Source organism: Myodes glareolus, chromosome 1, assembly GCF_982192425.1.
Source record: "Myodes glareolus chromosome 1, mMyoGla1.1, whole genome shotgun sequence".
Lineage (NCBI taxonomy): Eukaryota > Metazoa > Chordata > Mammalia > Rodentia > Cricetidae > Myodes > Myodes glareolus.
In genome coordinates this window covers 67,403,163-67,416,256 of record NC_142026.1, presented here as the reverse complement: position 1 = coordinate 67,416,256, position 13,094 = coordinate 67,403,163, and the positions used below count along the sequence as shown (strand labels likewise).

Below are 13,094 nucleotides of genomic sequence, written 5' to 3'. Positions count from 1 at the left end.
AGAAAAGGGCATCAAATACAAATACCTCCTAAGTATTCAGATTACTGGTGTGCGCTATCGTGCAGGTGCGTGTATGTGTGTTGTTGTTTTGTTTTGTTTTGAGACCAAATTTCACTATGTATCCCTAGTTGACCTGCAACTCACTATGTAGACCAGGTTGACCACAGACTCCCAGAAATCTGCCTGCCTCTGTGTGGAGTGCTGGAATTAAAGGCGTGTACCACCACGCCCTGCCACCATGGGGGGTGGGTATTCAGTGTTAGCAACTGAATCCCAGGCTTCATGCTTGCTAGGCAAGCCTTCTACCTGGTGAAGTAATCCTGCCCTGGATCCAACTCTCTTTTTAAGTATTTATTTTTATTTTATATGTATGGACGTTTTGCCTCCATGTATGATTGTACACCATGCATGTGCTTGGTGTGTATGGAGGCCATTACAGACCATTAGGAGACACTATGTGATACTAGGAACTGAACCAAGTCCTCTAAAATGATGGTCCACAACCTTCCTAATGAACACTGTGACCTTTTAATACAGTCCCTTGTTGTGGTGACTCCCAACCATAACATTATTTTCATTGTTACTTCATAACTGTAAATTTTTTTTTGGTTTTTCAAGACAGGGTTTCTCTATAGCTTTGGAGTCTGTCCTGGAACTAGCTCTGGTAGATCAGGCTGGCCTCAAACTCACAGAGATCCACCTGCCTCTGCCTCTGCCTCCCAAGTGCTAGGATTAAATGCATATGCCACCACCACCCTGCTCATAACTAATTTTTCTAGTGTTATGAACTATGATGTAAATATTTTTGGAGAGGACTAGGAAAATGGCTCAATGGTTAAGAACACTGACTGGGGGCTGGAGAGATGGCTCAGAGGTTAAGAGCATTGCCTGCTCTTCCAAAGGTCTTGAGTTCAATTCCCAGCAACCACATGGTGGCTCACAGTCATCTGTAATGAGATCTGGTGCCCTCTTCTGGCCTGCAGGCATACACACAGACAGACTATTGTATACATAATAAATAAATAAATATTTAAAAAAAAAGAACACTGACTGGTCCTCCGGAAGACCTGGGTTCAATTCCCAGCACCCACATGGCAGCTCACAACTGTCTGCAACTCCAATTCCAAGGGACCTGACACCTATGGCAAAACACCAATGCACATAAAATAAAAATAAATAAACTAAAAATATATTTTTGGAGATAGAGATTTGTAAGACGGGTCATGACCCATAGGTTGAGAACCACTGCTCTAAAGGAATGTGTGCTCTTAATCGCTGATCCATCTTCCCAGGCCCGCACCCCTGCGCAGGCACAGCCCTTAAAACAGCATCTTCTGGACAGCGCTGGGAAGGAGCTGAGCCACTACTACTTATGCTCTAAACCAGGAAGCTCAAAAGTGTCCAGGAATGAAGACTGGGGGCGGGAAGCAGGGTGGGAGTGGTCACAGGGGACTCTCTGAAAGGAGGAGACACTTGGCAAGGCAACAGAATGGGAGCAGGAATGGGCAACCAGGAGACCAGGGGAGAGGTGAGACATGGACCCAAGGGGGAGAAGACAGAGGACCTGGAGCAGCCGGGTGTGTGGTAGGAGGAAGGTTTGAGTCTCCACTGGGTAGGTCAAAAGGGCGTGGGTGAGCAGGTGGTCAGTGTGGTTTTTCCTGGAATGGAGAAGCTGGAGAGGAAGAGGTTTGTAGAACAGGGGTGAGCAGGTGGAGAGGTCAGGAGCGAGAAAATCACAAAAGACTGAGACAAGTCTAGTGGGTCAGGGACACACCTTTAATTCCACCCTGTGGCAGTGGAGGCAGGAGGATCACAAGTTCAAGACCAGACTCAGCTATATATCCAGCCTGAGACCAGCCTGAATGAGAGCCTGTCTCAAAAGCAAGTTTCAACCCATAGTGGCCATCCAAAAAATAGAATAAAGTCGGATGTGGTGGCTCATGCCTTTAATCCCAGCACTCGGGAGACAGAGACAGGCAGATTCTTGAGTTCCAGGCCAGCTACACAGAAAACCCTGCTTCGAAAAACCAAAAAGTCCTGGTGACATCTCTGATCTCTGTCACCGCCACCATATAGAAACAGGATATATACTAGCACATGGGTAGAAACCAACCGTCATATCCACCTAGAAGAAGGATGACCTAGCAGAGCCAAACTCCAGAATTTTTCTTTATTTATTGCTTGTGTGGACTTGTGAGACAAGTCTCCCTGGGTAATTCAGGCTGGTTTCTCATGCCCAGTTCTGGTTCCTGAGACTTGCACCCCGACACCCAGGTTTTTTCTTATGGAATTTTTCTTTTTCCCTTTTTTAGTGTGCTGGCCAGAAAATTCAAAACCATTCACCCGATTGCCTCGTTCTAACCAACACACACTCACGCGCACTTGTTCTCTAAGCTGAAATTACACGTTATAAAAGAGTACATTTTCGGCCGACCATATAACTCTGCAGCAAAAGGCGCTTGCTCACAAGCCTAATGACCTGGATTCAATTCCCGGGACCCACATAGTTGAAATGAGAGAACAAATTCCAACACCTTGTCCTCTGACCTCCACACATACGTCACAGTGTTCGTATTCAGGCATCGTACTGGCCTGCCCTTGGGGTCCTGACAGGGTTCCTCAGCAGCCACTGAGAGCGCCCCCTGTGCACATACGCTAAGTTCCCTTTTTAAAGGTGGACCTTGCCCACCTCCCATCTCTCTCTCTCTCTCTCTCCCTCTCCCTCTCCCTCTCTCTCTCTCTCTTCTTCCCCCCTCCTCTCTTTCTCTCTACCATTCTTGTCCCCAGGGACAGGTCTTTGCTCCCTTCTCTGCCCCTTCTCTCTCCTCTTCCAATAAACCTCCCATGTGAACCCTGTTGAATGGCGTTCCTTCTTCACACCAATTTTGAAATAAGTTATAACACGTGGCATGTGCCCAGAACCACCCCGTATAAAATAAATAAATAAATGCTTTAAAAGATTAAATAACACATTTTTATACCTTTTTTAAAAGTCTTTATCATACAAGCCACGTACAGCTGTCTTTACAAAGCTTGGATTCCACCCAACACCATTCATGAAGAGACAACACTGTAGAGATAAAGGATGGCTTGGACACAGTAACACAGGCCTAGAATCACAACACTTGGCTCCATGAGACCTTGTGTCAGAGAGAGAGAGAGAGAGAGAGAGAGAGAGAGAGAGAGAGAGAGAGAGAGAGAGAAGGTAGGTGGTTACTGGTTCCCTGGAGTCTCGGGCTATATAGCTCAGTGGTAATTTATTTGAGTGGCATTTGTGGGCCCTGACTTTAATCCCCAGTATCATTTTAAAAAAAAGAATAATAATAAATAACACGACCAGGCGGTGGAGGTGCACACTCTGAAGCACTTGGGAGGAAGAGACAGGTGGATCTCTGTGAGTTAGAGGCCAGCCTGATTGACAGAGTGAATTCCAGGACAGGCTCCTAAACTACAGAGAAACCCTATGTTGGAGGGGAAAAAAAAAATGAAAGCCAAGTAATATCTTAGTGAGTGTGATACTTTTCTTTAAAAGAATTTGTGCCTATAATCCCAGCATCCAGCCTCCTGAGTACAAGGCTAGCCAGGGCAACTTAGAGAGCATCTCATAAAATTAAACATGCAAAGAGAAGGGGAGAAGGGGGAGAGCAAGGGGGAGGAGGAAAAGGAAAAGGAGAAGGAAGCAGAAGATAAAAAGGAGGAAACGAGAGAGAGGAGGACTGGAGAAGGAGCAGAAGAGGTAGTGGCAGCATCTACTCTACACTGCCTGACTCTTCTGGGTTGAGGTATCCACCGTGGACCGAGTGAAAGACTTGCTGTCCCTGGCGATGGAGTCCTCCGAGAGCGCGTTGCGGATGATGCTGGGAAGAGACCTGCGAAGCCGCCCCTGGAAGCCTTGGCCAGCCACAACATAGATGATAGGGTTGACGCAGCAGTTGATGTAGGCCAGGGACACGCACAGGGCGTTCACCCTCTGCACCTTCTCGAAAGTGGATGAGTATGGGTACAGCCAAGCCAACATGACCCCTGTTACTTGGTAGGGCAGCCAGAAGACAAAGAAACAGGTAACCACAGCCACCACAACCTTGAGCGTCTTGGTGGAGCGTGTGGCCCTGCGACTCCAGGTCCGTAGAAGAAGGAACGTGTAGCAGACACTGAGTGTGAGCAGAGGCAACACGAAACCCATGAGCAGCCGCAGCAGGGCAACAGCCCTCTCCGTGCGGAAGCCGCCCTTACCGTAGTTAACACCACACACCGTCTTGGTTGAGTAGGGGTCTTTGTGCACCTGACGGAATATGAAGGATGGGATGGTGAGGAGCAGAGCTAAGACCCAGGCCACTCCACAGGCCATCCACGCCAGGCCGGGCCCTCGGACCTTCTGACACCAGATGGGGTTGAACACCAACAGGAAACGATCGGCACTAATGGTGGCCAACAGCAGGATACTGGCGTACATGTTGAGCAGAATGAGTGAGGGCAGGATTGAGCAGGCCTGGGGGCTGAAGGGCCAGTCCCCATGCTTTACAATGGCAATGAACAGGACAGGCAGGGCCAAGCATGACAGGAGGTCGGCCACCGCCAGATTCAGAAACCAGATGGCATTGATGGTACGTCTGGCTTCGAATGCTGTCACCCACACCACCAGGGTATTCCCGGGAACTCCCACGAGGAACACAGCCGAGTAGATGATCAGGCCTATAATATCCGCAGAATGCAAGTGCTGTTTTACAGGGCCGTCCACAGGATCATCGGGGTCTGGGGTCCAAGAGTATTCATAGATGTGGTCAGTGGTGTTCTCGTTCATGGGGTCCTAAGCAGAATCAAAGAGGTAGACAGTGCGTGAGTTAGCAGACACACCCCCGGGAAACTGGGGCACTGCCCCATCTTTCTGAGTCTCAGCCCTACCGTGGGGACACTGAAGGTCTTTATAACCAGCCATTTGTAGCTTTTATTTTGAGACAGGGTCTCTGTAAGTTACCCAAGCTGGTCTTCAATGCACTCTGTAGCTTAGGCCAAACTGAAATCATGCCAGCTGCCCACGTGATGAGTGTACAGGAAAGGCCCGCCAAACCTAAACTTCAATATGATACTGAGGGAGTGGTGATAGAGTTGAGACAGGGTCTCACTCTGTGGACCAGGCCGGCCTCACACTCGCAGAGATCCACCTGCCTCTGCCTCCCAAGAGATGGGATTAAAGGCATATGTCACTGTGCATGACCAATGAGATGCTTTTAACTTATTATTGTGTATATATGTGTCTATGTGCACGTGGTAGCATACACATGGAAGCCAGACAACAGCTCTGTGGGGCCTGCTCTCTCCCTCAACCTTTATGTGGGTTCCAGGATAGAAGTCAGCTCTCCGGGCTTACCTGCGTTAGTGTGTGTGTGTGTGTGTGTGTGTGTGTGTGTGTGTGTGTGTGTGTTGCTGCAGGTGCTCTGGGAGGTCAGAGGAGGGTATTGGACCCCCTGGAACTACAGGTAGTTGTGAGCTGCTCTACATAGATGCTGGGGACTGAACTCCAGTCCTCTGGCGACTACTCTTGACTGTCGAGCCGTCTATCCAGCTCCCAGTGAAGTATTTTGAAGAATCAAAATGTGTATGAGGATTGTCATGCATTCAAGCTCAGTATGAGCTATGTGGCCAGACATTATCTCTCTCTCATACGAACACACACACACACAAATGATTTTGTTGTTGTTGTTGTTCCTTTGTTGTTTGGTTTGTTTTTTTTTTTTTTTTTTTGACAGAGTCTGCTATACCCCAGGCTGGTTTCCAAACTTAAACTCACTATGTAGCTGAAGATAACCTTAAACTACGGATCCTCCTGCCTCCACCTCCCATGTGCTGGGATTACAGGTGTGTGCCCTGAATTTGGACCAATATCCAAAGTTGAAATAAAGATAGGACAATGTCATCTATTTCAAAACACGTCATTATTGGAAGTGAAGCTTCACTCTGTGGTTGGCATGCCCAGTGGGTGGGTTCCTACAGGGTGTCAATGTTAACATAGAGTGACAGTGTGATCATGATGTGTAAGTATATTGGGCAACGTGGCCTTTGAGAACAGTGATGGATGTCTTGTGGGTTTGTGGTTTTCCTTTAAAACAGTGAGTTCTCAACATACGGATCGCTTCTGGGGTTGAACGACCCTTTCACAGGGGTCTCCTAAGGTCATTGGAAAACACAGATATTTACATTATGATTTATAACAGTAGCAAAATTACAGTTATGGAGTAACAATGGTTGGAGTCACCACAACATGAGGAACTAAATGAGAAGCATTACAGCGTTAGGAAGGCTGAGAACCACTGCTTTAAAAGATCTTCTCTCAAACCAAGCTTGGTGGCTCATGGCATTCAGGACCTGGACACAAGACGGGGAAGCATTCAATGCTAGCCTGTATTACATGAAACCCAATCTCGCCGGGGAGGAGTGAGCCTGGGAATGTGGGTAAAGCACTTGTCTAGTATTCATGAAGTCCTGGGCTCCAAACCTAGAACAATAAAAAACTAGAAGTGGTGGCTCACACCCCAGAGTTTGAGAGATGGAGGCAAGAGGTTCAGAAGTTCAAAGTCATCCTCAGCTCAGAGTGAGCCCCATGCCAGTCTGGGCTACATGAGACTGCCTCAAGAAAAAGGTTTATTAAATTTTCTCTTTAGTTAAAATGACAGATGCCAGATACGACGACACGTGCTCTTGATCTGTTCTTTGAGACTGGCTGTCCTGGAGCTCACTCTGTAGACCAGGTTGACCTCAAACTCGCAGTGATCCACCTGCTTCTACCTCCCGAGTGCTGGGATTAAAGAAGTGTGCCACTGCCACTACCTGGAATGATACTTGTTTTTAATTTCAGCACTCAGGAGACAGAGCCAGGTGGATTTCTGTAAGTTTGAGGCCAGCATGTTTGACATAGTGAGTTTCGGTACTGCCAGAGCCAGACAATGAGATTCTATCTTAGAAAGAAAGGAAGGGAGGGAGAGAGGGAGGGAGGGAGGGAGGGAGGGAGGGAGAGAGGGAGAGATGGCCCAACGTTTTAGTTAGTATAAGAGAGGAGCAGGCACTAGTGCTTTTACCAGCTGAGGATGAGGATGAGCCATCCTCTGGATACTGGCTTTGGAGCCATCCCCTGGCATCCCAACCCCACCTGCCCCACAGGAAGCACACAAGTCCCTCTGCAAATTTCCTGCTCTGAGCCCCCTTTCTTCCCTCATTATCTCCCTACAGCCCAACAATCCACCCAATTCCCAAACCCTAAGACTTTAGAGAAGAGTTTGAAGCAGAGGCAGAGTATTTGGGGGCAACAGAAGGCAGAATAAGAACTAGGGGCTGGAGAGATGGTTCAGTTGTTAATGAGAGCACTTGCTCCTTGTCAAAGAACCAGAGTTGCTCTGTTCTCAGCACTGAGGTGGAAACTCACAACTGTGCCCAACTCTCGTGCCAGAATCTGACCTCTTCTGACCTTCGCAGGCTCCTACGGCCACATGATGCACACATATGCACACATACATGAAAGTGATACTCTTTCCAAAAACAGAAATAAGACCAGGCAATGGTGGCACACACCTTTAATCCCAAAACTCAGAAGGAAGAGGCAGGAGGATCTCTGTGAGTTCGAAGCCAACCTGGTCTACAGAGCAAGTTCCAGGGCAGCCAGGGCTACACAGAGAAACCCTATCTCAGAAAAAAAAAATCAAAGGAGAGAGTAAACATGCTTGAGAAATAACCTCACGCTTCGCCCCTCAGGGTCCTCTCAAGTCCCCCAGACAGGGATTGAAGGCTTCTCCTAGTTTCTCCAGCTCTCACTATACTTGCCGCAATGACTCAGACCTCTGATGCAGATCTCTCTAAACCCCATCTCTCACATGTTGGCTAGCTTCCTCCCTTCCCGGCATAATCTCACCCTGTCCTCAGAGGAAAAGATGCTGATTCTAAGATCTGTGGTTTCCTGGAGCTTCCAGATACAAACATCTCTGGACAGCTTTGGCCTTGACAGGGTCCCTGCAAAGGGAGAGACTGGCTGAGTGTGGCAGACACCTACGTTCCCAGCACCTGAGAAGCTCAGGCAAGAGGGTCTTGAGTTTGAGGCCAGCCTGGGCTACCCAAATTCTGTCTCAAAACATAAAACAATCAAAAAGAGAAAAGAAAGAAAAGGAGGGAGGGAGGGAGGGGGGGGGAGAGAGAGAGAATGAGAGAGAGAGAGAGAGAGAGAGAAAGAGAGAGAGAGAGAGAGTTTGGAACTATCCAAAGTACTTAACCAAACAAAGGGTTGTGCCAGTTAGTGATGGCATCTAGGCAACAAAGTCCTATGTCACTGTTAAAAAGAATGAGGAAGTTGTTAATACGCTGATACAGAAAGATCTCTGATATCTAAGGAAATTTTTAAAAATAGGAAATAAGAGTGGGTCATGCACAAAGTATATTACCTATAAAAGGAACAATGAACTCCGTGTGTGTGTGTGTGTGTGTGTGTGTGTGTGTGTGTGTGTGTGTTCCCTCGCGTCTGGACACACAGACTAGCTTCACACACTTTAATGGTTACCTCTGAGGAAGGGACTGGCACTCAGGATTACGAGAACTGTTCCTATGACTTACGTGGTTCTTGGACGCGGCACACACAGCCTCCTCCAGAACAGTGCTATACAAGCTACCATTTCCTCTCCATACACACAGTGTCCCATGTCTGTGGACACAGCTAATCATAAAGTCAAAAATATTTTTAAAAGGGCTGGTGAGATGACTCAGTGGTTAAGAGCACTGACTGCTCTTCCAGAGGACCTGGGTTCAATTCCCAGCACCCACATGGCAGCTCACAGCTGTCTGTAAATTCAGTTCAAGAGAATCTGACATCCTTATACCAATGTGCATGAAATAAAGTTAAATAATGTTTTAAAAAATATTTTTAAAAATGGAGAAAAATAATTGGGGGAAAAAAGAAAAAGAAGGGTATGGAAAGATGACTCAACAATGAGAAACGTTTTTGCAGAGATCCTGACTTCATTTCCCAGCACCCACTGGGAATCTCACTGAAAATCTCACAACTGCCTACAACTCCCGCTCCAGGGGACAAAAGGCCATCTTTTGCCCTCTGAGAGCACCCTCACATGTGCAGCAAACACATATCAGTGTACACATAAATAAAAACATATCTTATAAAAAATGAAAAAATAAATGATATAAAAATAGTTGCTTAAGGAATATGACAAGACAAAGTATACACATAGATATTACAGATGTGGGAGGTCGAGCAGAGGACAGGAAGGCAAAGCCATCCCTGGTTACATAGTGAGTTCTAGGTTCAGCCTGGGCTATAGGAGAGTCTGCTTCAAAATAACAATAATTACTAATAATAGTATAGGGTTAGGGATGTAGCTTAGTGGTAGTATACTTGTCTAACATGTACAAGACCCTAGGTTCAAACTCTAGTGTCACCCACCAAAATATATGTGTGCGTGTGTGTGTGTGTGTGTGTAAATAGATATATACACACATACATACATTATATATACATATTCATACATATATGTGTGTGTGTGTGTGTATATATATATATACAAACAAAAAACATCCTGTGAGGAAAGAGAGGCGTGTGTAATATGCATGTGCAGACTTTTTTCTTGCTCTATTTCTTCAGGGACGATTTTCACAAATCTAAGTCACAAAGATATTAATAAGGGTCTGGAGAAGATGGGGGTAGAGGACTGTGTAAGTCCTACGCAAATACTCTATCTATTTTGCTTAAGAGACTCAAGTTTCCCTGAAGTGGAGTATTTTGGGGTTTACTGGCAGCCTAACAAGAGATGTGTGCTAACCAATCTGCAATTCTTGCGAAGCTACCATGACTAGTTCTTTTTCAAGAGCAGATATTAATCAGCCAGTTATACCTGGCTCTTGCCTCAGAAAACACTCCCTCTCCACGCAGAAAGAAAACAACTAACTGTGATGAGAACTGGTGGCGGGATGGAAAGGGGACATTTAAGAGGAGTGGTCCAGAAAACATCCAGGAGAAAGACGATGGGCTTGCTCTCTGATAAGTGTTTCCACGAGATGGAGATGCTCTTGTCTGTGAGATTCAAGATGGCAGCCACCGGCTATGTGTGGGCACTGAGCGTAGGAGATGGAGCGGGACTATCTGAGGAACTGATCTCTTAAATGTGATTTTAATTGAACTTAGAGAGAAAGCATGTGGCTGATGGTTGCTGCGTGGATCAGCACTGAGCATCTAGGGGGCCTGACTGTCAGCACTGGGAGCTGTTTGGGTATATGAGATTAGTTACTGGAAGCAACGTGGGGGCACAGTATTTATTCTTCTCGGTCCTAAGTTTAAGTGCTTTTTTTTTCCTTTTTCCTTTTCTTTTTTTTAAAATTTATTTAGTTATTTAGCTATTTACTTTTGAGACAAGGCCTCGTATAGCCCAGGCTGTCCTTGACTTCCTCATTCACCTGCCTCCATCTCCCAAGTGCCAGGATTACAGTCTACGCGCCACTGTGACCGGCTTCCACTACTCTTATCAAGTATCTCATTTAGCACAGAGGACAGCCCCCATAGCGCTGCTACTGTGGCCATTCTTACTCCACAGACAAAGAAACATGAGGCTCTAGATAAGCTAAGAAGCCTCCCAAATCATCTCTATTAGCAAGAGCAGAGATAGAGGAGGAATCCCAAAAGCCTTCCTTTGAAAGGCTGTACTACCTAAAGAATGGGGTGCCAGTTTGGTGGTGCACACTTTTAACCCAAGCATCTGGGAATTTGAGTCTAGCCTCATCTACACAGAGAGTTCCAGGACAGTCAAGGTTATGTAGTGAGATTCTTTCTGAAAAAAAAAAAGCAGAGAGAAAGAAAAACAAACAAACAAACAAAAAAACAAAAAAGAGCCTAAATCTCTGTTGAGAGGAAATGAAACTTCCCATTGGGATAGTGCATGCCTGTTAAAAAAGACTGTGGTACTCTCAAAATACACGGATATTATCTATCTCCCCCCCATATTGATTGTTTACTTATGTAATAAATAAACGGTGCTTAGCAAAATGACTGGCATGCAGAAAACACTCAATAAATGCCTAATTAAAAAATTATTCATTCAAAAGAAGCAAGAAAAATTATGCATAGGAAGGAGCTAGCATGGTGGTACGTGCCTATAATCCCAGCACTGGGAAGGCTGAGGAAGGAAAATGATGTGATTGGGCTAGTGACACCTTGTCTTAAAAGATCAAGGAATGAATGCAACTCCAGGGTAGAACCCCTGCCTAAAATCCCCCAGTGAGAGACTGGGGTGTGGCTCAGTGGTAGAGCCCCTGCCTAGAATCCCCCAGTGAGAGGCTGGGGTGTAGCTCAGTGGTAGAACCCCTGCCTAGAAAACCCCAGTGAGGACCTGGGAGTGTGACTTAGCCATAGAGCACTGGCCTAAGAATCCAGAGCAACACTCCAGCCCAAATCAGGGATTCTACTGGTCAAGAATCAATTGAGGGATTTTGTGCTCCGGAACATCATGTAGAAAGGAAAAAACCAGTAAGTAAGTCACAGCCCTCCCTGTTCTGGAAACCCCAGTTGCTCAGGGCAGAACCAGAGGATGACCTGGGGACTCAGAGATGAAGAAAGCTCGCAACTTCCCTGGTCATCGAGTTTTCCACTTCCTCTTTTGTGTGGATGAAGCAAGGGCATATCCTCTGTTACAGAGGTGCCAAATCGCAACTCCTCTAGCTCCATGCCCCAACCTCAGGACCCAGGCATACTAAAGGGACCCGCTTGGAGGGACTCTAGACGTCAGTTCCTTCTAGCTACTCCATTCGTGACGGGCTTCTCCATTCGTGACCGGTCTTCCAAACTTCTGTTAAGACTTGGCTTTTTGTTTTTCTCATTCTGTAGCCCCGGGACTCCTGGAACTCACTCTGTAGACCAGGCTGGCCTCGAACTCAGAGAGCTTCACCTGCCCCTGTCTCCTGAGAGCTGGGATAGCAGGTGTGCGCCACCACGATGTAAAACTGTATGTTTGTTGTTGCTTTTCTGAGACGGGAGTCTCACGCAGCCCAGACTAACCTCAAAATGACTATGTAAGATTGAACTTCCAATTCCTGTACATCCACCTCCCGAGAGCAGGAGGTGCCACCACACCCAGCTTTACAGGGTGCCGGTAATTAGACCCAGGCCTGGCAGCACCCCACCAAGCACTCGTACCCCTGAACTGTATCTCCAACCTGTTTGTCTTTTAACACAATTTCTCACAGTGTAGTTAGTGTAGCCTGAAACTCGCTATGTAGCCCAGGCTGGGCTTGAACTGCAGCACCCTGCCTCAGCCTCTTGAGGGCTCAGATTACAGGTGTAAGCAACCACGCCCAACTCCTAGAACCCTTCATTTAGGTGAGCCAACGCCAGGGTTTTCTGTCCTGGAGAACCTTCTCGGGTCTACAGCCCTGTAAGGCTGCTGTGATGCTCTTAACTCCCTAGTCCCTGGCCATATCCCATCCTCAGCATAAGAGCTTGGGATGCAGTTGAGAGAGGGCAGATGAAGAGAGCTTGAAGAAGCAAAGGGCAGACAGAGTTAGACAAGGAGAGCGAGGGGGGAGGAACCCACTCACCATGTCCTGGCTCCTCCCGTTCTGTGGTGACCAACGTCGGCTGCCTGAAGGGCCCTCCTGTCGCCTGGGCTGTGCTTTTTAAAGCCTCAAGAAGAGATGCAGGCAGCTGGGAGGAAATGACCGTCTTGTCCCTCTGAGGTGCTCATTGGTCACACACTGGCCATTCTAGTTGGGGCTCCCTCCACCGGTGCTCACCCAGAAGACTCTCAGCACCACCCAGGGCCACCTAAGCAGAGGAGAAAAGTCAGGCTTGGAAAAAGGAGGAAGTCTCTGGCCCCGGAAGGGAATAAGGCAATTTCCAGGGCCTCTTCTCCTTTGTGGACGCTGTTGCCTTTACTGGTCTTGGCTCCCCGTCTGAGGAGAACTCTACTTCAACTGAAGGAAGTCTTGGGATTCCTGGAGTTTCCAGAAAATAGGGATGGGAACCAGAGCCCTAGCCTCTTTTAAAGATTTTTTAAAATTTATTTATGAATGCTCTATCTGCATATACACCCTTATGCCAGAAGAGGACATCAGATCCC

At 47.1% G+C, this 13,094-nt stretch overlaps 1 protein-coding gene across 2 annotated transcripts; it reads right to left on the bottom strand.

The window, feature by feature from the left end:
* Window positions 1-2,951: 2,951 nt before the first annotated feature.
* C5ar1 (complement C5a receptor 1) lies at window positions 2,952-12,808 on the bottom strand. 2 transcript variants are annotated; one of them, XM_048431702.3, is made up of 3 exons: window positions 12,574-12,808; window positions 4,373-4,807; window positions 2,952-4,282 (listed from the first exon to the last, which is right to left on the bottom strand). In XM_048431702.3, exons 1-3 carry the CDS (start codon window positions 12,574-12,576, stop codon window positions 3,755-3,757), a joined length of 966 nt encoding a protein of 321 aa, XP_048287659.2. In that variant the 5' UTR covers window positions 12,577-12,808; the 3' UTR covers window positions 2,952-3,754. The 2 variants fall into 2 exon arrangements, with proteins under 2 accessions (XP_048287659.2, XP_048287658.2); XM_048431701.3 differs by having other exon boundaries at window positions 2,952-4,807; window positions 12,574-12,806.
* Between the last annotated feature and the right edge of the window lie 286 nt (window positions 12,809-13,094).